Source organism: Labrus mixtus, chromosome 21 (genome assembly GCF_963584025.1).
Source record: "Labrus mixtus chromosome 21, fLabMix1.1, whole genome shotgun sequence".
Classification (NCBI taxonomy): domain Eukaryota; kingdom Metazoa; phylum Chordata; class Actinopteri; order Labriformes; family Labridae; genus Labrus; species Labrus mixtus.
This window is the reverse complement of record NC_083632.1, coordinates 13,532,887-13,557,422: the sequence shown is the minus strand read 5'-3', so window position 1 is coordinate 13,557,422 and position 24,536 is coordinate 13,532,887. Positions and strand designations below refer to the sequence as shown.

At 41.2% G+C, this 24,536-nt stretch overlaps 1 protein-coding gene across 1 annotated transcript; it reads right to left on the bottom strand.

Annotated features, from left to right (window-relative positions):
• Nucleotides 1–1,005: 1,005 nt before the first annotated feature.
• Nucleotides 1,006–23,055, bottom strand: LOC132955352 (1-phosphatidylinositol 4,5-bisphosphate phosphodiesterase delta-3-A-like). Its single transcript, XM_061028184.1, has 16 exons — nt 22,742–23,055; nt 19,443–19,498; nt 19,210–19,321; nt 14,580–14,808; nt 13,684–13,813; nt 13,291–13,516; nt 11,140–11,341; nt 9,790–9,934; nt 8,862–9,014; nt 6,628–6,771; nt 6,388–6,541; nt 6,062–6,178; nt 5,671–5,849; nt 5,119–5,254; nt 3,930–4,079; nt 1,006–3,481 (listed from the first exon to the last, which is right to left on the bottom strand). Exons 1-16 carry the CDS (start codon nt 22,830–22,832, stop codon nt 3,333–3,335), a joined length of 2,373 nt encoding a protein of 790 aa, XP_060884167.1. The 5' UTR covers nt 22,833–23,055; the 3' UTR covers nt 1,006–3,332.
• Between the last annotated feature and the right edge of the window lie 1,481 nt (nt 23,056–24,536).

Here is a 24,536-nt window from a genome sequence, read left to right as displayed (position 1 = left end):
CCGCTGTGCGCTCCAACCACGGTCGGAACGCCGAAGCAGGAAAGGTTAACACTTGACATCATATCCGGTGGATAATGTCAGTAAATTCGAGTTAAAACACAGACTTTGCTTATCCCGTGCGAATGCGCCGCACGAAACACAGACGTGGTGGGGTAATTTCTAAATCACGAGGTCCCCAGGTAATACTAGTCCCGTGCGAATAGGGCTTAAGTCATTATATTGAGATACTAAAACTGTGTTTTATCTCGAATTTACTGACATTATCCCCCGGTATGATGTCAAGTGTTAACCTTTCCTGCATCTTTCGAGATTTTGCTGTTCTGATGGATTTGAGTTTATTCTTTCTGCGAATGGGTCTCCATGCTGTGTAGCTAGATGAGCCTCCTGAATTTGCACCCAAAATGCTGTCAAAACTTTCATTTATAATTGCTAACGCAGCCTCCATAATTCTTGACCGGGAAAAAGGCAGACAAAAGGCACGGAGAACACAAAAAACCTAAAAAAAAATTAAGAAATAAATAAATACCGCAAATCAGGGAGAATTAATATTATCACATAACCTCTGTGTTTGGCAAAATATGGTAGGTAATTTGCGGTGGAATTTTTACTTTACAAATTACGGACATGGCAGATTCACACAGGATTAAGATCACAGATGACCTTCGCATTTATTACAAATTACTAGAGGTCCCCAGGTAATACTAGTCCCGTGCGAATAGGGCTTAAGTCTAAGAGAGGTTAGAATGCAGAAAGGTTTACAGACCGATGCAGAGCTGGCTAAACACTGAAGCTTCAGTGTCCACCACATGTCAACCTGGGTGAGCATTGACTCTAGAGAGAAGGGGGCGGGGGGAGACAGCTCTCTACAATGTTTGAATTTGGACTGAAGTACCCATTTTAAACACTAGGTGGCAGAGTTACATGTTGCTCCTTTAAGACAGAACTTACCCATCTGGTTTTACAGGCCAAAGTTTATTATTCAAATACAAAGTCACTTTGAAGCTCTTTCACTTTTATAAGAACATTTTTATTGCATATCTATTCTACCATAGTGCATATATTACCTGTTTCAATAAATACATCAGGTTAATTACAGTACAGCTAGCAGCAAAAAAGCAAACAGTAACATCAGTCAGATGTAATAAATAATTGACAGTCAGTTTTTGGATTGCACAATAACAGTTTTTGTTACCATAGCAATGAGATAAAAAAAAACACAACTTTGGTCCTGAAAACATAAATAGTCGTAGTTTCTAATACTGACAGTTCCTGATATATGTGAGTGCATTATTGTTGGAAACATGGCTGGGATTGTTGACGGTTTTGGAAAATTTACACAATTTCTACAAAAATCTTCTGAATTCTGATTTTGACATAAATGGCAAAGCAGATAAAGATAAAACAGTTTTTCATGGTTCAACCAAGGCTGTTTGATTGTTTCATGCATTTATCAGATACTTAAATACTCATACTATAAAATATAACAGTAAGCAATCTATAAATCTGCTCAGCAATCATCCTAGACTAAAAAATCCTTCAAGTCATAACATAGCAGTGAGGTCGTCTTCATAGTTCTTCTTGTAATGTGTGAACATACAATAACAAAGTTAAAAAACAAACTCTTACAAGATCACACGTCCCTCTTCAACGAAACAACGCTGTATAAAACATGAACAGGTACATGACTCAGAGTGATATCTAACATATAGAAACATGTCTGATAACTTGTTCAAACACTGACAGTAAGAAAGTCTTTGTGTCACAGTTGCTGGGATTATCAATCTAAACACAATGTAATTCAAAGATGAAACCAAATAAAAAAAGAGAAGTCTTTGCTATTTTGGAGGATGTCCATATGTGTCAAGTCTAAAAAGCAACAACAGGGACTCCCTAATCCCGCCTTGTCACTAAATCGCCTTGTCACTTCTTATCCATCAAAGCAGTGAACTTAGAAAGGGTGTTAATTGATCAAATGTTTGCCTCAATCACAATAAGATAAGATATCTTTATTGTCAATATCATCGGAGACCGCATAGGTGATTTCGGAAGTTTGTTTACAGATTAATTCTAATTTTTTAAAACGAAGGAGGAAAACCTCAGTTAAAAAAAAATACCTGCCTATATGTGGACTAGGCCTCAGAAAGGTTCAATCACTGGCTTTTTCACAGATTTCAAATTTTTACAAAAATGATCCTGCCCATATAAATCAACCTTAGTATAACCTCCTGATATAGATCCACTTTCATCAAGCATCTTCTTCTCTAAAGGATTCCAGTGTACCTTTTTAAAAGGTTATTTACATGCATAAAAAGTAAAATGCGTTAATTGTTAAAATACTACAAAACTTAACCAACCTTTCCAAGTATTGATTTAGTCACAAAGCAGCAGGCATTTCTAGACTATTTGGCAAATCTATGAACTACTAAATAACATTTAAGTTAAAAAAATAAAAAGTATCAAAATACAAGTTGAGCACAGATTTGGTCATGCCTCATTCAAATACAGATATGCAGGGAGGAGGGATGCAATTTCTCACCGATGGACCATGGATGTACATCTTATTTTGTTAACACATAATGGAAATTGCCATAAACTGGCTAACAGAATTAGGATTGGGATGGCAGGAATTTTAAGTTAAGAGATACTTAGTTAGTTTTTTAGCATCTCTATGGTTTGTAACAGGACAGTTGTGTCATGGGTCAAAAGTCAGTGACCTGTGGACTGAATGAATGTAGCCCAAATGATCATCAAATCAAGGGGGGGGAGCCATGACACCTGTCACTCATTTACACCACAGAGGTGAATAGAAGAGGGTGCTACATTGCTTGGGCTGTAAAAAAAAAGAAGGCCCATTTCAAGATATCCTGTGTTTATTAGGTTTGCTCGCTCCTCTAGGTTTCACCAAAATGGAAAAAAAATCTGTTGTAAGTTATTTGAAAATAACTTTATCATCTTTATTTTAAGAAAGGGGAGGGCTTAGCTTAGCCGTACTAGTTATTTCCCCTGCAGATATCTCTTTAAATAGATTACTTAAAGGCTCAATTATAGCCCAAAGGAGGCTGATTGGTTGATCATGGGTGCTTCAGACACCCATTAAACACCCCCTTTTTTTGTTCAGCAGCAGGTTTTGTTTTTATACTTGATTTTGGTGTTCTGCTGTTTTCTTTTAACTTCAGACATTAAGAAAACTAGTCACTTTTCTTTCATCACAGTCTTGTTATATGATGTATAGACCAGTAGAGGGGGTACAGCTGCAACATTTTCTGATCCCATTTCCTGGGATCTTCCCATGCTGGCTCCAATCCTTCATGTTGCTGTGGCTAAGGACGAGATCAGGGTTTCTTGGTTGAAGACTGGGCCGGGGATTTAGCAGATGATTTTGACGGACTGCTCTGACGCGGGGAGACCTTGATGTGGACGAAGATTGATGCAGGCGAAAGGCTGGAGCCGTCAACCTTGAGAAGCCGGACATGACGGTAACCTGCAAAGATAGAAAAAAAGTTAGGTGAGCAATATAATCCCTGTTATTGCAACAATCTATAGTCCTTACCATATATAAAGAATTGGCAGCAGAATACTTCGCCTCAGGTGAGGTAAAACGATATAGAGCCGCAGGGTGGAGCAGTTAATTTAAGAGTCCTTAAACTTCCCCAGTGTTTGCCTGAAACCTACACAAGAATCTGTTCTGCCGTGGGCTGAACCTACTTGAGGGAGCGTTGCAGTTTTTTAAGTTAAATTTGTGTTTTTGTGTTGTGTTTTTCGTTAGCGTAACAACAGTATCGCAGCTCTTACAGACGATCTCTGCTACACAGACTCTGGTTGAAAATTTGCTAAATGTCAGCGCCCGTCATGGGGCTATTTTGGCTTCATCTTTGTCCAATAAGAGCAGTTTGGGCCACGTTGACCATTTGTATGTCTACGATCCTTACCTGTACGGAGACTCGTGAAAGGCAGGGTGAATTGTCCCAGGAAGTCATTGCTTGAGGTATAGTCGTGGTCCTCCACCATGAAGCGAACCAGAGCCAAGTCTGGGGCATGGACGGTAAAGTTAAAGGTGCAGTCCCACCGGGGGTTAAAGCCTGAAAGGAAAAAAATAACACTTTCAGAACAGTTCTTGCAACTTTACTGTCTCAGTAACTTATCCTTTTTTGCAGCTTTTTTTTACTCAGCTCACTTTTTTTCATATTTTCAATCACAACACTTTAGATTTAATGTGTTTATATTGTTAATCATATGTAAATTTGCAGCCTTTCAATTCGATGCAGTTGACTTTTTTGTTCTTGTTTACAACCATAAATATGAATGGACAAAGCCTGAGTGACTTCAACTGTCTGTTACTGCAGGGGGCTTTGGAAGCCTGTCGATGGGGGTTGCAATGCTGGAAATCCTGTCTTAAACTAACTTTCAGGCTGAGAGCTGGAGCTGAGGTGGCTCTCTACCTCTAGTAGTTTGAGGACTGGAGGTTAAGCATCTTGACAAACCGTTATATCGTGTGCTATCAGGCTCTGATCAGACCAAGGGGCAACCTCCGGTCTTGAAAAATGAAGCCAATGCGGAAGTGCAAAATCCTGCAGTTTGTGAAGTTTGTGTCCACTTGAGGCTGGCTCCAGGAGCCCAAGAAGTCACATAAACACCACAGGCAACAAAGCTGTTTTTACAGCATAAATAAACATGTTTAAAGCCTGGTACAAAAAACAAATATGTCCAATTAGTTATTGTCCTAACAGCACACACTGTAAGGGGGGTTGAAAATGGCTCCGTTTTGATTTTATGAATACTACGTGTTATCCATAGTTAGTCGCATAGCTGACCTGATTGACAGGTAGGCGTGATGTAACGGTTTGTTGTAAGACTTAAAACTCTTCTCCAGCTCTCAGCCTGTCCTTAGGTTGACTGAAAGTTAGGCTGAGACAGCATTTCTGAAACATTTTAAGACATTTTACGAGAAGCATTCGGAGTGGCAGCACAAAAAAGGCGGCGCACTCATAAAAAGGATGATGGGCACTGCGCCTTTCTCCGGGAGTCCGATTGCCGCTGCAAACGCTCTCTCCTCATTGGGAACTAAGAATAAAAACATCAGGTGGACACAGGCCACTAGTCAGTAAAGTTGATGTTTACCATTGTTGTCAACATGATTAGTTTTCTTCTTATCGTTGTCAATGGTTGCACCGTGTATCTCCACCCACACCTGAGGGTCCACGATGGAGCTGGGCTTGTCCCATTCTGGTTTTGGTAGCTGTTGAGCTGAAATCACCTGGAAAAACAAAAACAACAGAGCGTTATTTGAATAAGAGAAAGGAGTGCATGATATTTATTTAATTACTCAGAGTCATTTCCAACAAAGTTCATCAGCAAAATCAATCTTGACCAATCCCTTTAAAACACATTTAACGTTTCGGTTTACAGCTGCTGGAATAAAGATGCTTAATACAGGAATATCGTATGAGGGAGTGATGTTGTAGTGAATATCAATACTGTTGTGATACATTCCTATGGGTACTAAAGCCGCAGAAGAAGATAAAGATGGCAGGGTTTCACCGAGCCAAGAGCCAAGCTTTGAAAATCTTTACTTTAGTCCTGTATTGAGGAAACTTTTAATCCTTCTCATTGAGAAAGATGAGGAGAATACCACTGAATTCTACATAAGGGGAAGGTTTTCCACAGTCTTACCTTAACAGTGAGCACGAGGGGTCTATGGCCAGGACCTCCACCGACATTCTCTGGGTTGAAGGTGGTGTCAGGCTGGCACATGAAGGGAGGCTTCAGGGTGAACCCACACTGACCGTTCTGCAGGAAGCGGCCATGGTTTAAGTCCATCTGCTCACCAGGTGTCTGGAAATTCAACGCAACTGGAGAAAACACACAACAGTCAACCATTCTGTCTATCACAGTGTTGTTTGCATGATGCTTCTGGAGGAATGTCAGTGGGGCATTGCATAAATGGTTTGCACACAATTAGATCCAAAAGAGAGTGAAAAGACTACAAATAATGTGTTCCTAAGAAACAACTCTTCTTTTCTTCTCTGTAAAAAAACAGACTTAAGGTAGAACACGCTCTCACCGATTTGACAGCCTCCATTCCACATTTCCTGAGGGTTGTAATTTGAGGACTGGAGTCGCTGGCCTGAGGGGTAGATCCTGCTCAGCTGGTGGCTGTTGTGACGCACAAAATGCATCCCTTAAGGGGCGAGACAAAAAAAGTCCTGTTAGTCCAGCTAAATACAAAGAGAGACTTATGTTGGGTTTGTGCTTGTTCTGCCTAAAGAAGTTACAGTCAAAGGGTAAAACACAACCTTTACTCTAAGCTTGATTTCTTTTATTGTGGATAGCACACAATCCAGGTTATTTTTCTTTTAAAGTAAGTTAGGTCACATTCACTCGTCATACCTGAGTCCTTAACGTGCCTGAGTGCATCACTCTCAGAGAAAGAGGACATGTCTGTTGAGGGGTTTTTGGCTGCTTGATCAAAGGTTTTGAATGGGACACTGCGGGTGTACACCACCAGCTCGGACAGCTCTGGACTCAGCTTAGACACACCTGGCTGATATTAAAAAACGCAAAGAATCCTGTCATATTTGTAAGGAGCTTGTAAACTTCTAGCATAAAGGTGAGCTGGTAGAGTTGTACCTTCTGTTCTGGTTTCTTTGTCTTGGCTTTGCCTTCAGACTGGCTCGCCTCCTCGTCTGAGGAGCTCAGGTCTGAAGAGCTGTATCCTCCCTCCTCCACCATGCGTTCCTTTTTCCCCTTCACCAGGATTTTCCCCTTCAGATCCTGCACACACAGGCAACATATAACACACAAACACTAAACATGAACGAGTTGTCTTAAAGATGATACTTATAGTTAGAAAAACAACAAACTAGTAACCCAAGATTCAACTGGTTTGACATTTCAGGTCACTTGTTTCTTGGCAAATGTAAAAAATATAAAGCATAATAATAGATTTAATTAAACTTATAGGTCAAGAGAATAAAAAATGCTTAAAGAACAGAACAGAACCCAACCCCAATCTTTGTTTGCAGATCAAATTGACCTTAAAGGATAAATAAATTCTGTTATAATTTTAAGTGCAGTTGTTTGTGATTACTGGTGTATTTGCATTGTCCGGGGGCTTGGTGTACGGGTTTCTGGCCTTCAGTTTATTAAATACATGTTATTAATTTTTAATAATATAAGTATTTAATAAATTAATTCGAGACTGATTTGGTGATATTTGATTATTGTTCTCTGGTATCAGAGTGGTGCCCCTGTTTAACTCTTATAATTAATTAAGGATAATTATTCATATTCATTTAATAACCAAATGTTACTATATAAAACCCAACATAAATGTTGCCCGTGTATTAGCTGTATTAGCTGCTGTTTGATTTATTTGATGTAAAAGCACTTTGTGATACATTTGTTGTATGAAAAGGGCTATACAAATAAAGTTTGATTGATTGATATTAGCTCTGCAAAACTCCTTAACAACATAAATGGTGCCCCGTGTGAGGTTCTCAATAAACCAGGTTTATTGCACTGTTAATGCACAGATAAAACTCAGGCTGATCTGGAAGACAACTTCCAGGAGAGTTCTTGACTTCATGAATAGCCTACAGACTGAAGTCAGGGACCAGTACTCAGCTCTCAGCAATGCTTTGTGCAAGGAATTCTCCACCTACACCTAGACTGTATCTGCCCCTCTTTAAGTGTTTTGCACCAGAAGCATGAGGCCCCCAGAGAGTATTACTGGCGCCTAAAATCTGCACATTTCCAGGGATGTAATGTTCCAGGTTTGAAAGAGGACCAAACTTTCAAGTCCATCTTCCTGCACTATCTGCATGGCTGTGTACGGTACAATGTCACCATGCATTGCCAAACACATCAGCTTAGTATGCATGAGATCAAGAAATTTGCACAGGTGGCATGGGAGACATGCATGCGTCCTGGGTTTGGGAGAAACAATAGTGACCTGACCTAGCACTAGAAGGCAACAAAATTGCCTCATACTATGAATAAGTCTAAGAGACCATGTCACCGGCAGAATACACGACAGAGCCAGGGGGGTGAAGGATGGAGCCAGCCACAGGGTAGTTCCCAGCCTGAAGTACTGATCACCACCAGACCCCAAAATGCCTCTTATATCGCTGAACTGTTAACCCTATGGAATGCTTCCCTAAGGAACTGCACAAAACCTTTCTACCCCATCCCTGACACATGGACTGTTAGGCCCATGTGCTGCCCTAAAGATCGTAACCCGCATTTCGCTCTTCAGGACAAGGGGGGATGTTAGACCCAGCCATGTGTGCTGAGCATAGAGAAGAATAGACTTTAAAAAAGCCTTTACATACTGTACATAACAGAGAAATTAAAGTCCTCACATCCAGATTGAGTGTGTTAGAATATTAAAATGTGTGTCAGACTGAAATCTTTAAAAGAGTCATCTCACACACTGAATGTCCATCAGAAGCAATGATTTAAGGGGCGCTCGCACTAACCCAGTGGTTAATGCGCGTGCCCCATGTCTGTAGGCTGTAGTCTCAAGCTGGTGGCCCGGGTTTGCATCCCACCTGTGGCTCCTTTCCCGCATGTCATTCTCCACTCTCTCTCCCTGATTTCCAACTCTATCCACTGTCCTGTCTCTCCATTAAAAGCACAAAATTCCCAAAAATAAATCTTTAAAAAAAAAAAAGAAGCAATGATTTAATCACGTCAGGTTTTTTAATCTTATCTATTCAGGAAATAGAAAACTGAGTGAGGTTTCAGTACACATGGGAATAATCTCCTGTGTGTCCCAGTCAAAGACTCCACTGGTCTCAACAGATAAAGCAGATCTACATGTGATGTAACTTTGATCCTGTTACAGAGAAGTGTCTCCTCACCTCTGGAGAAGGCAGTTTGTGAGGGTCCAAACCGCTGAGGGGCTTAGTGAGCAGTTTGTCTCCCAGGATGGATCGCAGGTGTCGAGCCATCACCGTCTGCTGCTCCACAGAGCAGTGGTTCTCCAGAGACAGGATGACAGGGTACAGAGAGGCCTGGGAAGAGAAACGATGTTGCAAAGTCAAGAGAAAATGATTTTTCCCCCAAACAGAATCAGGAAAAATGTCTTTGTCAGACGATATTATCATAGTATTGTCACTTAATTGTCGACATGAAAACTTATTTTACAGAACAGATGATGCATAAAACAATGCTTATGGTGATTTAGAAATGTGGTCATCCTGTAAATGTACTGACTCCATACCATATAGCATATTAAACTCTCAGCACTGTCTGCAGCACATGGACCAGAGCATCACAGCTGAGCAGACAATGTTTCACACTAGGATTGGTTTACATCAATATTAAAATGTAATATTCATAAAGTCGCTTGTTTTTGAAGGCAGCAAGATCATCTAAAAAGAAGACTGCGTCCTATATACAGTGTGATTATAGAAGTGCTGAGACATGGGCTGTCATGCCCACAGGTGCAAGTGAAACCGTCATCAACTGAACGCGACCAGATGTGATTAAAGAAAAATATTTTGAATCTAATATTAAACTGTTAAGGATCTACAGAATGCAGAAGGATCTGCACACTGATGGTAGATGCTGCCTGCCATGTAAAGTGACCATCAGTATTAACTAATTCCATTCACACCCCCGAGCAACATGGGGTTAAGTTTCAAGGACATGTGGCTGCAGGAGCTGGGGATCGAATCCCGGACCTTCTGGTCAAGAGACGACCGACTCTTCCAACTGAGCCACAGCATGTCTTTATGTTCTCTAGAAGATTAAGTGAAATGATTCTGGTTTGAGTGCTGTACTCACTTTAAAAGCATACTCATTGATGGTCTCAATGACCTCGACAAAGGGCACTTTGGAGGTGAGTGTGTGTCCGTGGTAGATGACCGGCTCTCCTTTATCTCCGTCCCAGCAGTCCAGCTCCACACAGCGGCAGCCATGATTTAGAGCTCTGACAGAAAGAAAACATCAAAGCTAAAGTCCAAGAGATGACTCACTGAGTAGAAGTGTCATTTAGGCCCTTGTTACTATTCTGGGCGTAGTATTTATTTATGTTGGCAAGTATCCGCAGACCATGAGACTGTGAATAGCGTGCATCCTGGAAAAAATATATGAAGGAGGGCCATAACTATTCCCCAGATAGGACATTCTGGCTTGGCAGTTACCAATGCTAATGAGGTTTTGGGCAAAACGATGAAGATAAACCCTTTAAACATATGAGTGCAAAGTCTGGACAATAGTTTTAGGGTCTGATTTTGGATTTTAGTCCGGCCAATCATATTCCAACCTTAGTTTTATGCAGGAAATAGTCCTTTTAGATGTTCATCAGGGCACCCATTAGCTATTGCTTGACAACAGTTAGCAAATATCTGCATGAAAGCAACGTTGCCCCCTGCTGGTCTCTAGAAAGATTACAGGCTTAAGGCACTCCTGCAATGGATTAGTGTAAGAAACCAGAGACTTCATCAAATATTCATAAATATTGTCTATATTTGTGACGTACCTCCCTATTTATGTCACAAAACCATATTTTTAAACATTCGCATACATGCAAAACATCCTCTTTAGAGTCGATGCTCTGAAGCTTCAGTGTTTAGCCAGCTCTGCATCGGCCTGTAAACCTTTCTGTGTTCTAACCTCTCTCTATTTTTCAAAAGCATCTCCAATATTGATCCTAGTTTGAGCACGTTTCTGCTCGTGGAGCTTATTAGAAACATGCAGAGGCTTTTTAGGTCAGGTACAATCACTTCTATCTCAACCAGTTCTCTTGCCCGCTTCCATCACTGCAACACCTGTTGGTTTGACCTGATAACTGCTCTCATATCTGGCAAACCGAGGGGCGTCCAAAACAGCCGTGTGGGGGTGCCTTAAAACCGCCTACCTTCTCTGGTCCAAACAAATCCAGAGCATTCAGGACCAGAATCTAAAGTTAGAAGGAGGACATACTGGCTGCTGCATTGTTGTGAGAGAAGCCAGCACTTCAACATAGCATATTTATTTACCCTACAAAGATAATAAAAATAATGTATGTATTTCTTAGCTACATTTACATACCAGATTCATAAATACATATATATCAAAAAGCAGAATATTTTCACTTTCTTTCAGGTAAAGTAAGAGAGGTGCAGGTGTGTGTTTGGGACGTTTCATTCTAACCTGATGTAAGGCTCTGTGCTGCTGTCCCCGGTCAGCTGATCCTTGGTGAGGTAGGTGTTGTGTGAGGAGGAGACGAAGTAGTGTGAAAGCGGATGTTTCATGTCTTGGTAAACGCGGGCGTGATCCGGGTTAAACACACAGTTCTCCTTAGACAGCATGTACATGGTGAAACCATTGGGTGTCATGAACTGGTTCTTCTGGGCTAGAAGGGGATGAAAAAACATGCCCAGCTTTCAATGAACAGATTTATTTTTTAACAAATCTGTCTTTTTTTCTAATCAATGAGACAAAAATGAAATGTTCTATTTTCAATGTATAATTGTCTATGTGGTTGTAACTATACAGAATTTAACACTTTTAAAATAAAAAAAACCAATATCAATATCTTTTTGATACCATGGCAACAAACATTTAAGTCCTAGGAACGCAATTTTGGGTCATATCTTGTTTTCAAATCATCAAAAAAGTTGCAATCAAACTTTTGCACTCTGTCGTAATCGCACAAATATTTTGACATCTCAGTACCGAAACGTTGGCAACATATTGGTGCAACCAAGACAATGTTTCCTCCTCTGCTCTCTGTATGTCAGGAAGAGACATAAATGTACCATCAGTATTTGCAGACCTGCCAATTTGAATGAACCAACGCTCTTTGGTAAAATGGTAAATGGACTTGTATATTTCTTTTCTAGTCTTCTGACTACTCAGAGCGCTTTTACCTCGCAGGTCACACCCACACATTCACACCCTGATGGTAGAGGTTACTATGTAAAGAGTACATCAGTATTAACTAATCCCATTCAAACACATCCATACGTGGCAGACAAAGCAGTGGGAGGACACATCGGAAATGTAGCTGCCGGAGTTGGGGATCGAACACTCGACCAGATAGGAGATGACCAACTTTTTTACAGCTTTAATATCATTCACCACTTTCGATCATTAAAATAATGGAGATGAATCGTTTTAAAGCATGTGAAATCAAAAAGTAGGTTTGACACTGCTGTCTTTGGGATGTCGCTGAACCTTCTTGACACCATCACACCACTCATAAAAATGTCTTTGTGTGGACGTGATTTCACCCATGGCTTTAACTTTTGCAAATTTACGAGGCAACTGAAGGACTAGAGAAGCATAAGTGTTTATAGATATGACTAAACTTCTGAAGTTTTTTTAAAGAAAAATACCCTTCAATACTTTTGATCATTGAATCGATTCAAAGCATGTGGTATCAAAAATATGACTTTACTATAACTTAACGATGTCTCTGAAACTTCTTGACAACATCACATCCCCCATAAAGCTGTGGGATATTTTTTGAAGGTTCATGCCTTTATTTAGAGATGACAGTGGAGAGTGTCAGAAATCAAGGAAGGAGAGAATCGGGAATGACATGCGGGAAAGGAGCCACCGGTCGGATTGGAAAGTGTGTCTCCCACTTGGAGGACTATGGCCTCTGTACATGGGGCGCACACACTAACCACTAGGCTACCCCCTGGGTTAAGATTATGTTTCTGTGTAGATGGGATTTCACCCAAAACTGCAAAATGATTTTAGAAAGCTCCAACCATCATTTTCACCATTTCAACGCATTTCATAATTAAAGGCTTTATATGCGTAATGTAATAGAAATCAAGTATATCCTCTGAAAATAACTCTGTGAGTCATGATTGTCTACAATGGGTGTAACACCCGAGTCCCACTGTCTGTGATGCTTTCTGAGTCCTATCTTCGATTTGTTTACATCGCCAGGACGGCCAGCCGGCTCATCCCCCCGCGTATAAAAGTTGTTTAATTGAAGGACTAGAGAAAAGAAGAATAACATACTGTACTCACTGATTAACTGTGTTTCTAGATCACGCTCATTTCGGGTAAATTTACATGCAGTGTGAAGATACAAGCATAATAAAGATCGCTAGCATTAGCATGCTAACGCAACAATGCACCACGAGTTGTTTTGGTTTCATGCTGGTGCTCAGGGGCAACATCTGCTGGATACGCATATAAAGCCTTTAAGCCAGTTTAAAAATGGTTGTAAAGAGGTCTTGGTCAGAACAACCAAATGTTATCGTTGAAATCCCGGTTAGTGCTAACTGTGACCATTTATCAAAGGTGTATTTTTTCAACAAGTATTGTAACTTAGTGCCGTACCCCATTCATTGAGCTCGTAGGTGAGTATGACGCTCTGGGCATGAGTGACTGACGCGTCCTCGCCCTGGTCTTTGAAGAAATCTCTCAGGTCCACCGTGGAGAGCACACAGCCGTTAGCAGAGTAACGGATAAATACAGCATCCAGCTCCGGTCTCCGTAACAACTCCCTGCAGAAAACTTCGATCTCTTTGTGATCTAGACGACCGTCGGCTGATTTGTCACATTTCTGTCAGAGGAAAGGAGAGAGAGAAACTGTTCTTACTCTGAAGTCTGTCAAAGCAGAATTATCCCATAAATCACTTTAATTTAGAAAGTGAAATCCTGGACAAGAGGCTTATGTCTTAAAGGATGTGTCAGTTTGTGTGTGTGTGTGTGTGTGTGTGTGTGTGCTACCTGGAAGAGGTTGTGTGCATACTGGTCACTCAGGTCAATATTGATCATCTGCAGCAGTGTTTGGACTTCATCATAGCTCATCTTGTCGTCGTGGTTCTGGTCGGCCCGACTCAAGTAAGCATGAATCCAGGTGACACAAATATAGTTAAGGAATGAAATAAGATGTAAGGACATGAAAGACTTTGCTGCTGCAAAGACAACAGAAAATAAGAGAACAGAAAGATGAGGTGAAATAGCACAAGCAAAGCAAAACACGTTCAAAACCACAAACGTTTGGATCACAAAGGAATCACCAAATTAAAGAAGACAAAAAAGGAAACAATGAACAGATCACGGTGTTGGCTGTTGCAGTAATTAAAGACTAGATACCAAAAAGAGGTTTTAGAGACTTTAGCTGTGTTGCTGCATTTATGCACTCCTGTTCTAATAGTTCAAAAACCAAAATCAGGGATGCTGGAAAAAGGGGTGCTGAGTGTGCTACAGCACACCCTAAAATCATCCATCAATAGATTTTCTTCTCCTAGGCGATCCCATGCCACAAGGGAAATATAATACCCCCCCACCGTGTTCTAGGTCCTGGTTTGATGTGCCCAGAAGACCTCCAAAGGGAGGTGACCAGGAGGCCTCCTAATCAGATGCCCAAACCACCTCAACTGACTCCTTTTGATGCAAGGGAGCAGCAGCACTACTTCGAGCACCCTGCAGATTTATATAATAAAATAAAATATGAATATGTCCAATTCAGAGTATGATGTCATTTCCACCAAGTAAAACGGGCTTCCAGCATCCCTGGATAAAAATGTTCTAAAAAATCATAAAAGTATTATAAAGGAATATATCATAAATAATACATTATTCTGGTCTTCCTATACAGATGGAAACAACTGTCAGGATATTGGTTAAGTTTCTCCTTCTGGGTCATGTTCTCCACCCTCTCCTGGAGGGTGCGGATACCGCGGGCCCACTGCTGAGCCTCCTCCGGGCTCTGACAGAGCAGATCCAGGCTCTTGCGGGCCCCTTTGAAGACCACCGTCAAACAACGACCCTCTGGTATCGAGCCAAGCATCGGCCGCAGCGTCTCCGATTGACAACCCTCACGAACACACTCCACGTCCATGACAGAGACTGAGGGAGAAGAGACAATCTAAGTTAGTAAAAAGACAGGTTATCCATTCTGTTATAAACAACATTCCCCTTAAACACCATGAACACAATAAAAAATAGGTTTTTCAAGATGTTCAATACATCAATACTTTTCAATAACACACGTTTCAAAAGACAGAGAAAGCGCAAGAATGACAGCAAAAGATTAAACCAAACTCAAACGAAGCCAATGCAGAAGTGCAAAGAGGTGCAGTTCCTCAAGTGTCCAGTGGAAGCTGGCTTTAAAAGCCAAAGAATTCCCATCAGATCCCATATTAATATGCAAAAAAAGAAACATGTTAACTGCCTGGTTCATAAAACACATTTGGTATCAATAGCTAGATGGACAGAAAGTTAGGGGGAGATAGCATTTTTCAATATAATGACTGTTCTTCAAAACGCCTCTTTAGGAACCACTGGGTGACGTCACTGAGACAACGTCCATGTTTTATACAGTATGTGATCTTAAAATAAAAAACATAACTGCAGGACTCAAGTATCGTTTTGTGTCAGTCTATGTAACTAAGGACTAAACCACAGACTGTAAAAAACATGGACGTAGTCTCAGTGACGTCACCCATCAGTTTCTGAAACTGACTTATGAAGCTTTTTTAACTTTTGGAAACACTGACTCATAACAGACAAAGAGGTGGAGCTGAGGCGCATCTTAAGCTTCCTGGCAAACAGCTAATCTAATCAGTTACTCCTAAATATGGAAATATATGAATAACTCTCAGTTTTCACAGATTCATAATGAGTGAATGAGTCTCGAAACAACTAAACCCCTGTATAGTGTGTACCAAAAGATGAGTGAGCTACTGATGCCAAATTGAGGTTGTAAACATGTTTAGTTCTGCTGTAAAAACATACATTTTAATGTGGGATCTAGTCAGGATTCTTCGCAGCCTGCCTTAAGTGGACACTTGAGGAACTGCAGTTTTTTGCACTTTGCTTCTCTTTTCAACACCGCTTCATGGTCCAAAGCTGCAGAACCAAAGGAAGTTTAACTCACTTTCTTGGTGTGTCATTATTCAACATGAAGGCCTCTGTTCAGTGTGTTTGAAGGTGGTGTCGTTTAAATAAAAGTCGAATTTATGAATAAATATTTGACATGCCGTCTCTTTCCTGTAACCTGTGTCCTCTATAATACTACCTCTATCCATTTATGTTCTCTTGAATAATCTTTATTACTTATTCAGAATACTTTGAAGTTTGTCTGGGTAATGGTGTTCTTCAAATATTTATTAGACTTCTGCCACAACCACTATAGCTATATTGAGCTGTATTATGTAGTACTGTTTCCTCTCCACACACACGAACACAGCGGTGTGTCAACAGATCATGTTTGTCGCCGGGTACACGGCTTGGTCAAAGACAGGTTCCAAAACTGAGGATATGTTTGGTTTTTCTTCCTAAATATGAAATAACCCAGTTTATACTGTATGTTTGTAAGACAGTTTGTAAGGACACTCTGCCAGCACTGGCTTAGAAACTCATTATATTGATGACAGTGCTGCACTGTTGATTAAAATCCTCCTAAATTTAGACAGTTTGTCGGAGAGGTGGGCTGTCTATTTGTGAAATAAACACACAGTTACATAAATCAAGCAACCTCTCTGTGAGTGTTTCCCTCTTAAACAGAGCAGTTTGTGTTTCATTTTCTACCCGTTTATTTATCCAGAACACCCTGTCGCTTATTTCCACAGGTGGACATTAATAATCCCACCATACACTGTATTGTGTGAAAGATTTGAGAGGGCAATCCGGTTCCTCAGTCCACCCAGACCATACATACATTTACAAACAAACAACAGATGGAGTATGTCAGAGACAACAACAAATCAGTACTTGACAGAGATGAGCGCTGAGATGCTGACACCCTCTTGTGGTCCCTATGAGTAATAACACACACAAGGGCCAGGTGAAGATGAAAAGCACAGCTTGAAGGAGCAATCTGTAAGATATCTACTGACTGAAATGATAAAGTGACCTTACTCTATGATCAGACATTAAGGAAACATGCTATATTGAAGTGCTGGCTTCTCTGACAACAATGCAGCAGCCAGTATGTCCTCCTTCTAACTTTAGATTCTGGTCCTGAATGCTCTGGATTCTGTTTGGACCAGAGAAGGTAGGCGGTTTTAAGACACCCCCACACGACCGTTTTGGACGCCCCTCGGTTTTCCAGATATGAGACCAGTCATCAGGTCAAACCAACAGGTGTTGTAGCAATGGAAGCGGGCAAGAGAACTGGTTCAGATAGAAGTGATTGTACCCGACCTAAAAAGCCTCTGCATGTTTCTAATAAGCTCCACGAGCAGAAACGAGCTCAAACTAGGATCAATATTGGAGATGTTTTTGAAAAATGGAGAGAGGTTAGAACGCAGAAAGGTTTACAGACCGATGCAGAGCTGGATAAACACTGAAGCTTCAGTGTCCACCACATGGCAACCTGCGTGAGCATCGACTCTAGAGAGGAGGGGGCGGCGGGAGACAGCTCTGTAATGTTTTGAATTTGGGCTGCAGTACCCATTTTAAACAGTAGGTGTATTGCTACTATAAGGACAACCGTGTAGTTCGACATTTGCACGGTATCAACAAAAGAGTGGAGAAGGACAAACTGGTGAACAGAAAACATAAAGAAGTGGTTTTGTTTGAGCATTTTAGAGGCTGCTCTCTCTCTTTCACAAGCAGCAGCTTTTGGTTAAAAGTGACGGAAGAGCTGGAATTTTTTTTTTTTTAAAGCTTTGGTACTTTTGAATACTTGGAATGGATCATTCATTGAAATAACAGACATTTTAAAACATCTTGTATCGAACAGTTTCTATGTATAAAAAACTTTGACAACATAAATTAACACACTAACCCAAAATCTGTTAGCAACAGAACGGGAACTTTCCAGGTCAGGTCGCGGTTTCTGAAAACCGTGTGAATCCATAAGAGCCCTCCCGTATACGTTCAACCCAGGGAAACTCAAAATAAGTTTTGGAAACCCTTTGATGGCCTCTGCAGGGGACCCACCCCGAGGTTGAGAACCCTCTCAGTGAGATAATTAGAAACAAGTGGACCTTTCCTTCAACATAGAAACAGTTCAGAGCTCTGACAGGGCGTGTAAGATGAAACATGGATCTATTTCTGCAAACTTAAGTGCTACTTTCTACCCCGTTCAGAGATACACTCGCTCACACAGCCCGTCTCCCTTTCCTCCACTATCAGACACACGACTCCCTGATTATAGAGCTCATCTATTTTCAGTCTAACATGACAGCCGGTCCTGCTGTAGTTCAAACAGAGAGATTATAGGACATTACATGGTGGTGGGAGGCGGCCCTGAGTCTGTGGTTTGGTGCTATATAGTTACCATAAGACTCGACCACTAGGTCTGTATCCAAGTACAGTACAAGGCCTTTAACTGCCACAAAACTACATCTGCTTATGATGTGGCACAGCGTGTGTTTAGTGTGCAGGAGTGTGTGTGTGTGTTACAATATCTTCATAACCTAAACAAAATCTGAAGCTGAAGTCGAAATCTGGTATTTAGTTCTTCAGCTGAATCATCTTAATTCACTCTCCTCTGGGATCCAAACCTCCTTCTGAAAACTCCCACATAGATGCATTAAAGTTGACATTTGCGTCACCTCTGCAGTGTCCTTCTTATCTCTGCTTGAGGATAGTTGCTCAAGGCTACGTCTGCTCTGGCTGGCCAAAATAATGTTCCTAAATAGGAGACAGGTCAGACATGATCAGGCTCACTCTGACTGTCAGACTCATTTCTTGTTTCTGTGTCACTTCTTGCATAGATGATTACTTTTGCCCTTATTTTGTGGACCTAGATGTAACAGACGATGACAGGATTTCTTCTACGTCTTCTTCTGGTGTTTATTGAAGTTTGGCAAAGAAGATTAGAGGTGCTTTACCACCATCTAGAGAAGGGTGGAACAATGAGAGAAGGTTCAGGGCAGGCAGTTCTTCTTCAACTCAGTTTGACCTGTGCTAAAGAGAAATACTCAGAACTTGAACAAACTTGTGCAGCTATTATCACAAATCCCATAATTCACTTATGGCGTTGTCCTCGTCTTCAATCTGTGGTTGTCTATACAATGTCCAATTGGTTTTTCTGAAATGTATTTGCCTTGAGCCGAAGAGTCCTGTGATGTTTTTTTACATTATATTTGTGCAATGATTGTCTCGTAAAATATCTAATATGTCCCCTCGCCCATGACCGCGTTTTGGGCTAACCGGTTCATCTGTACATTAGCATATGCTTGCCTGCTTAAGCCATGCAAGTTGAAGAACACACAACCGGTCCAGTGTAATTGTGAATGTCTCATTAAATCAGCAATGCTTCCTTTGATGAATTCTTTTTGATATCAACACACTTACAGGACTGTAGCTCCTTGGCTCGGCTGGAGGTTTTGTGGGACTGACACCAGACAGTGACTCCGTCTTCCAGCAGCTTCAGAGTCCGTCTTTTCTGCCATCGAGGTGAACGGACCTTTAGATATAATAAATATGTCAATTATTTCTGTTTTGAAAAAAAGTGTTGACCCACAACATGACTCAAGATTTGAGCGGTAAAGCGCTGACCCAACAACTCAGTTCATAAGATGTATTACCTTTACCATGCTGGAGCCCTGCAACATCCGTTTCACATCTTCATCATCCTGCACACCTAAAAAAGCAAACAGATAAAACCATTGTTGAGGAAAGACAAACGTAATGTCTGTTCAGGAGGTTAACAGCTGATGGGAACTCTGTGGCACAGAAAAAAAGGGGCAGAGAGGGAGGAGAGAAAAGGGAGGGGATGAAGAGAGGGGGGAAAGCAGAGTATAGTCATAATAAGCATGGGTGTATATATACACATGAGTTGGACCACATCTCCTCTCTGTAAGCCGTAGCTGGGTGGGGTTAGAGAAGAAAAGGTGTGGACCACATACAGTCTATGGACTGTGGACCCAGAGAGAGAAAGACCTGAGGCAGCGGAGTGAGGGTTGAAATTTCAATTAGCGGAGTGCTCCGGTCTGTTTTGGAAGCTGTCGTTAGATTAAAAAATGACCAATGGGTATTCAGCTGGAAGTTCATCTTAGCCTGAGGAGATCATGTACGGTGGTTCATGTGAAGGATGAATGAAACAAACTCTGTTATCTAAATGCTTGATAGTATCAAAAAGTACCAAAGCTTTGAAAAACAAAACAGGATTACACCATTTACTAGTTGCTTATTAGCATGCTAATTATTACTGGCTGCTTATTAGTAACTTATTGTACATGATTAGAGTCTATAGTTGGCCATTAAAGGGGACATATGAAAAATCCACTTGTACAGTGTTTTTGAACATATATTTGGGTAACCTGAGTGTCTGCTGACCCACAAAATGTGAAACTAACCAATCCAGTCCTTTGTTTGTGGTCTGCATAAGTCTTACAACACAGAGAAAAGTGCTCTGTCTCAAATGTGCTCTCCTTGTGATGTCACAGTGGGATTCTGGTAAAAAGAAATTGCCTCTCCTCCCCTGATATCTCCACCAATGGAATCCACCCCCAGCCTAAAACAAAACTTTTGCGCATGTCCGCCATATTTATTCTCGCCAGTGAAGGAGTGATGTCTACCGGGAAGAAAAAGTTTGCCTGACTAATAAGCAGCCAGTATGCTAATAATTAGCATGCTAGTTAGCCAGTTAGTTAATGGTGAATATTGTGACCTTCATTTGAAGTGTTACCAAATACAGGTCCACAGTAGTGCCGATCTACTGAATACTAAAAACAGCTCCAGGACAAAGGGCTGTTCGATTATGACAAAACTCCTGATCATTATTTTGATAGATATCGAGATCACAGTTATTAAAGAGGATTACAACTTCAATCCTGTTGCTTAATATGAGTTACATGCTGAAACTATTTCAGACAAACAGCAACAAAAAGAAGAGTTGGGAAAACATGTCTCTTCCAGTTTTAAACTGCAGAGCTGTTCTAGTCCTGTTTTCTGTGCCCAGTGCAGATCCACTTAACAAAGACCCTCCAGGGAGTGTAGTGCCTACAGAGTGTGTGGTATTTAAGTTATCTCAAGGGTCCAGGAAAAAGGGAGCGACTGTGGCTCAGTGGTAGAGTCAGTCGCCTCCGAACCGGAAGGTCTGCGATTTCATTCTCAGCTTCTACAGCCACATGTCCGATCTGTCCTTGGGATAGACACCTAAACCCCAAGTTTGAATCAAGGAAAAGTACATCCTTTCATTGTGCTTGCAGGCAAAAGAACAATTTCCACCTCTGAAGTGAATCTGTTAGAGTGCTGTGAGGTCTCCTCCACACGCACGGCTGAATCCTGAGCTGAGTAAGCAACATGCACGGTCTGAATCTGAAGCAGCTCTGTGATTTGGGAAGGGCTGGGTCACTACACTCACAAAGACGCCTCACACACACACTCACAAACTCCCTTGTGTGACTTACTGTAAATGAGGAGTGCAAAGCTGCAGCAGTGGGAGAAACTCAGTGGCGGTGTGGTTGTGTAATGAGCCTCTGAATGATTGTTGTGATGAAACACTCTGGTCTGACTGATTATTTACCAAACTATAGCTGCATGTCCATGCTGCATCTACAACATCTGCAATGTGATACCTCATTTCAAACTTTGATGCGTTTCTAAAACTCAAACAATGTCTGTGCCTATACCTGTGTCAAGACCACTGCTAGAAAAATAAACGTCTTAGGCAGCCATTATGGGCAAGTTCTTGTTTTTAATCACCCGAAATTTCAAGCAAACTCCTACACACATGTCTAAATATGCAAAAATACAGTTTCAACAGTTATTTCTTCAATACAAACAGTGCTCTCTCTCTCTCTCTCTCTCTCTCTCTCTCTCTCTCTGTCTGTAGGTATTTTTTCAATCTTTGTTTCTTTTCATTACATTAGAACAACGGACATAGTATCATTTAAAACATGTGGTATCAAAATGTAAATTTGGTGGTGTTGTCTGCATAGGGCATAGGTGATAATCACAGCCACGGGCAGCCGGAGAAGGGAGTCACAGGTGAAAGAGGACATGCAGGTATCAGAAGAAGCCACACGGTTTTTCAACCATGCATGCGATTGTACTTTTTTTTTTTTGTGGTCCTGTCATCAGTGTGTTCCTGTTTTCATTCCTACAGACTTGTTTTTACATAAACACCTGTCTTTTGTAGGTGTTTTTAAGATTATTTTACTAATAAAGATTTCAATCGTATTCAGTTGACATCCTTTTATACCCACCATGCATTGGGAACGACTTCAAGTTCCCTCCAGTGGTCTTTTTGGTCCAATATAGGTCATATTATTACCCACTTTTTACTTATTAAAAACAAACTACCAATTTCTGGATGCTTATTTTTTTATCTTGCTATAGAACTGAAACAGTCATTGATATTCTTGATTTCTATAATTGTATCTCATTTTAAAAAACGGATATTGTGATGAGGGTTGTCACACTATAAGCAGGGTTTTCTGACATAAAATGTCATGCTGAGTTACTTTAACAGTAAGATGTAGGCCTATGTGAACGTCTGCTGTGTAAAATGAAATAAAGGATATTTCTTCAGTTTTCCATAAATCGGCTTGTCTGATTCCTACCCTGTGGCAGCAGTTACAGCCATTAAAATGACAAAAAAAAAAAAAAAAGATCTTGTCCCCAATATTCTAATGTTCTTTTAAAAGTCATATAGAGACATCAATATTAATTTTAGTCCGTTTCAAAAGCAGCTCAAAACTCCTCACTGGAGCTTTAATATTTCCTCCTCACAGCATTGAGAGAGGGCGGGGAGATAACGGTTCACCAGACACATCATGTGTATCAGCGTGTTAGTGTATCAGTGTTACTATCAGAGGAGAAATGCGTCTTTGACCTTTGAACACATGATGTCTGAACGACCTCTGACACAAACACTCACCCAGATTCCTCAGGGGATCGATGGCCTTTGACTCGGACGTCCCGGCTCCGTTCTTAAGCACCGGGGCTGCTTTCTTCCCGTGTCCCAACATAACGCAAGGAAGGCGCGCTCAGACTCCCTCTCTGCCTCTCTGTGCTCCTCCCAGTGTCCGGATCTTGCGTCGTATTTGAGGCAGGAGATATGCGGTGTGGTGGATCAGCTGTGCGGAGCTCCTGCAGGAGAACAACGTGAGAGTGTGCTCCTCATAGTTTTATCCTGGAGGAGGAAAACGGGAGTCTGGGCCAGCCTTCACCCTGCTGATGTCACTGAGATTGGATTTATCACTGAGCTGCAGACGCGTCAAAAAAAAAAAACACAACTCACAACGGCTTCCTGATGCCACTTTCAAAATAAAAGTTGCTTAGAACCCAAAGATGTCAGGTACAAAAAAGAACAATAAATTGATCATCAAATATAACACATATTCTTAACTCACACTCCTAGACTAGCTATTATCAAAGACTGTATAAAACATGGACGTAGTCCAGTGGCGTCACCACTTGGTTTCTGAAGAGACATTTTAAAGCCCAAAGATAAGGGAAAGATAAGTTAAATTCAGATACATATAGTTGCAGGATAAAGTATGTGAACCCTTTGGAATTTCCTAGTTTTCTGATTAAATTGGTCATAAAATGTGTTCTGATCTTCATCTAAGTCTCAACAATAGACAAACACAGTCTGCTTAAACTAATACGACACAAACAATTATATGTTTTCATGTTTTTGTTGAACACATGTAAACAGTCACAGTATGTGAACCCTTGGATTTAATAACTGGTTGACCCTCCTTTGGCAGAAATAACCTCAACCAAACGTTTCCTGTAGTTGCAGATCAGACCTGCACAATGGTCAGGAGGAATTTTCCTCTTTACAAAACTTTTTCAGTTCAGCAATATTCTTGGGATGTCTGGTGTGAATCGCTCTCTTGAGGTCATGCCACAGCACCTCTATCGGGTTGAGGTCAGGACTCTGACTGGGCCACTCCAGAAGGCGTATTTTCTTCTGTTGAAGCCGTTCTGTTAGGGTTAGGGTTAGGGGTTACTGATTTACTTCTGTGCTTTGGGGTCGTTGTCCTGTTGCATCATCCATCTTCTGTTGAACTTCAGTTGGTGGACAGTTGGCCTTAAGTTTTCCTGCAAAATGTCTTGATAAACTTGGGAATTCATTTTTCCGTCGATGACAGCGATCTGTCCAGGCCCTGATGCAGCAAAGCAGCCCCAAACCATGATGCCCCCTCCACCATACTTCACAGTTGGGATGAGGTTTTGATGTTGGTGTGCGGTGCCTTTTTTTCTCCACACATAGTGTTTGTGTGTTCCTTCCAAAGAACTCACATTTGGTTTCATCTGTCCACAGGATGTTTTGCCAGTTGTGCTGTGGAACATCCAGGTCCTCTTCTGCAAACATCAAGCGTGCAGCAATGTTTTTCTTGGACAGCAGTGGCGTTCTCCGTGGTGTCCTCACCATGAACTCCATTCTTGTTTAGTGTTTTACGTATCGTAGATTCGTCAACAGAGATGTTAGCATGTGCCAGAGATTTGTGTAAGTCTTTAGCTGACACTCTAGGATTCTTCTTCGCCTCATTGAGCATTCTGCGCTGTGCTCTTGCAGTCATCTTTACAGGACGGCCACTTCTAGGGAGAGTAGCAACAGTGCTGAACTTTCTCCATTTGTAGACAATTTGTCTTACCGTGGACTGATGAACATCGAGGCTTTTAGAGATTCTTTTGTAACCCTTTCCAGCTTTATGCAAGTC

Excerpts from the sequence above, each read along its gene's own strand:
- LOC132955352 (XM_061028184.1), bottom strand. The coding sequence starts at position 22,832 with ATGTTGGGACACGGGAAGAAAGCAGCCCCGGTGCTTAAGAACGGAGCC. Across the intron at positions 19,499-22,741 it reads CGATCCCCTGAGGAATCTGG|GTGTGCAGGATGATGAAGAT; the intron begins GTGAGTGTTTGT and ends TTGCTTTTTTAG. Across the intron at positions 5,255-5,670 it reads CCCTCGTGCTCACTGTTAAG|GTGATTTCAGCTCAACAGCT; the intron begins GTAAGACTGTGG and ends TTGTTTTTCCAG.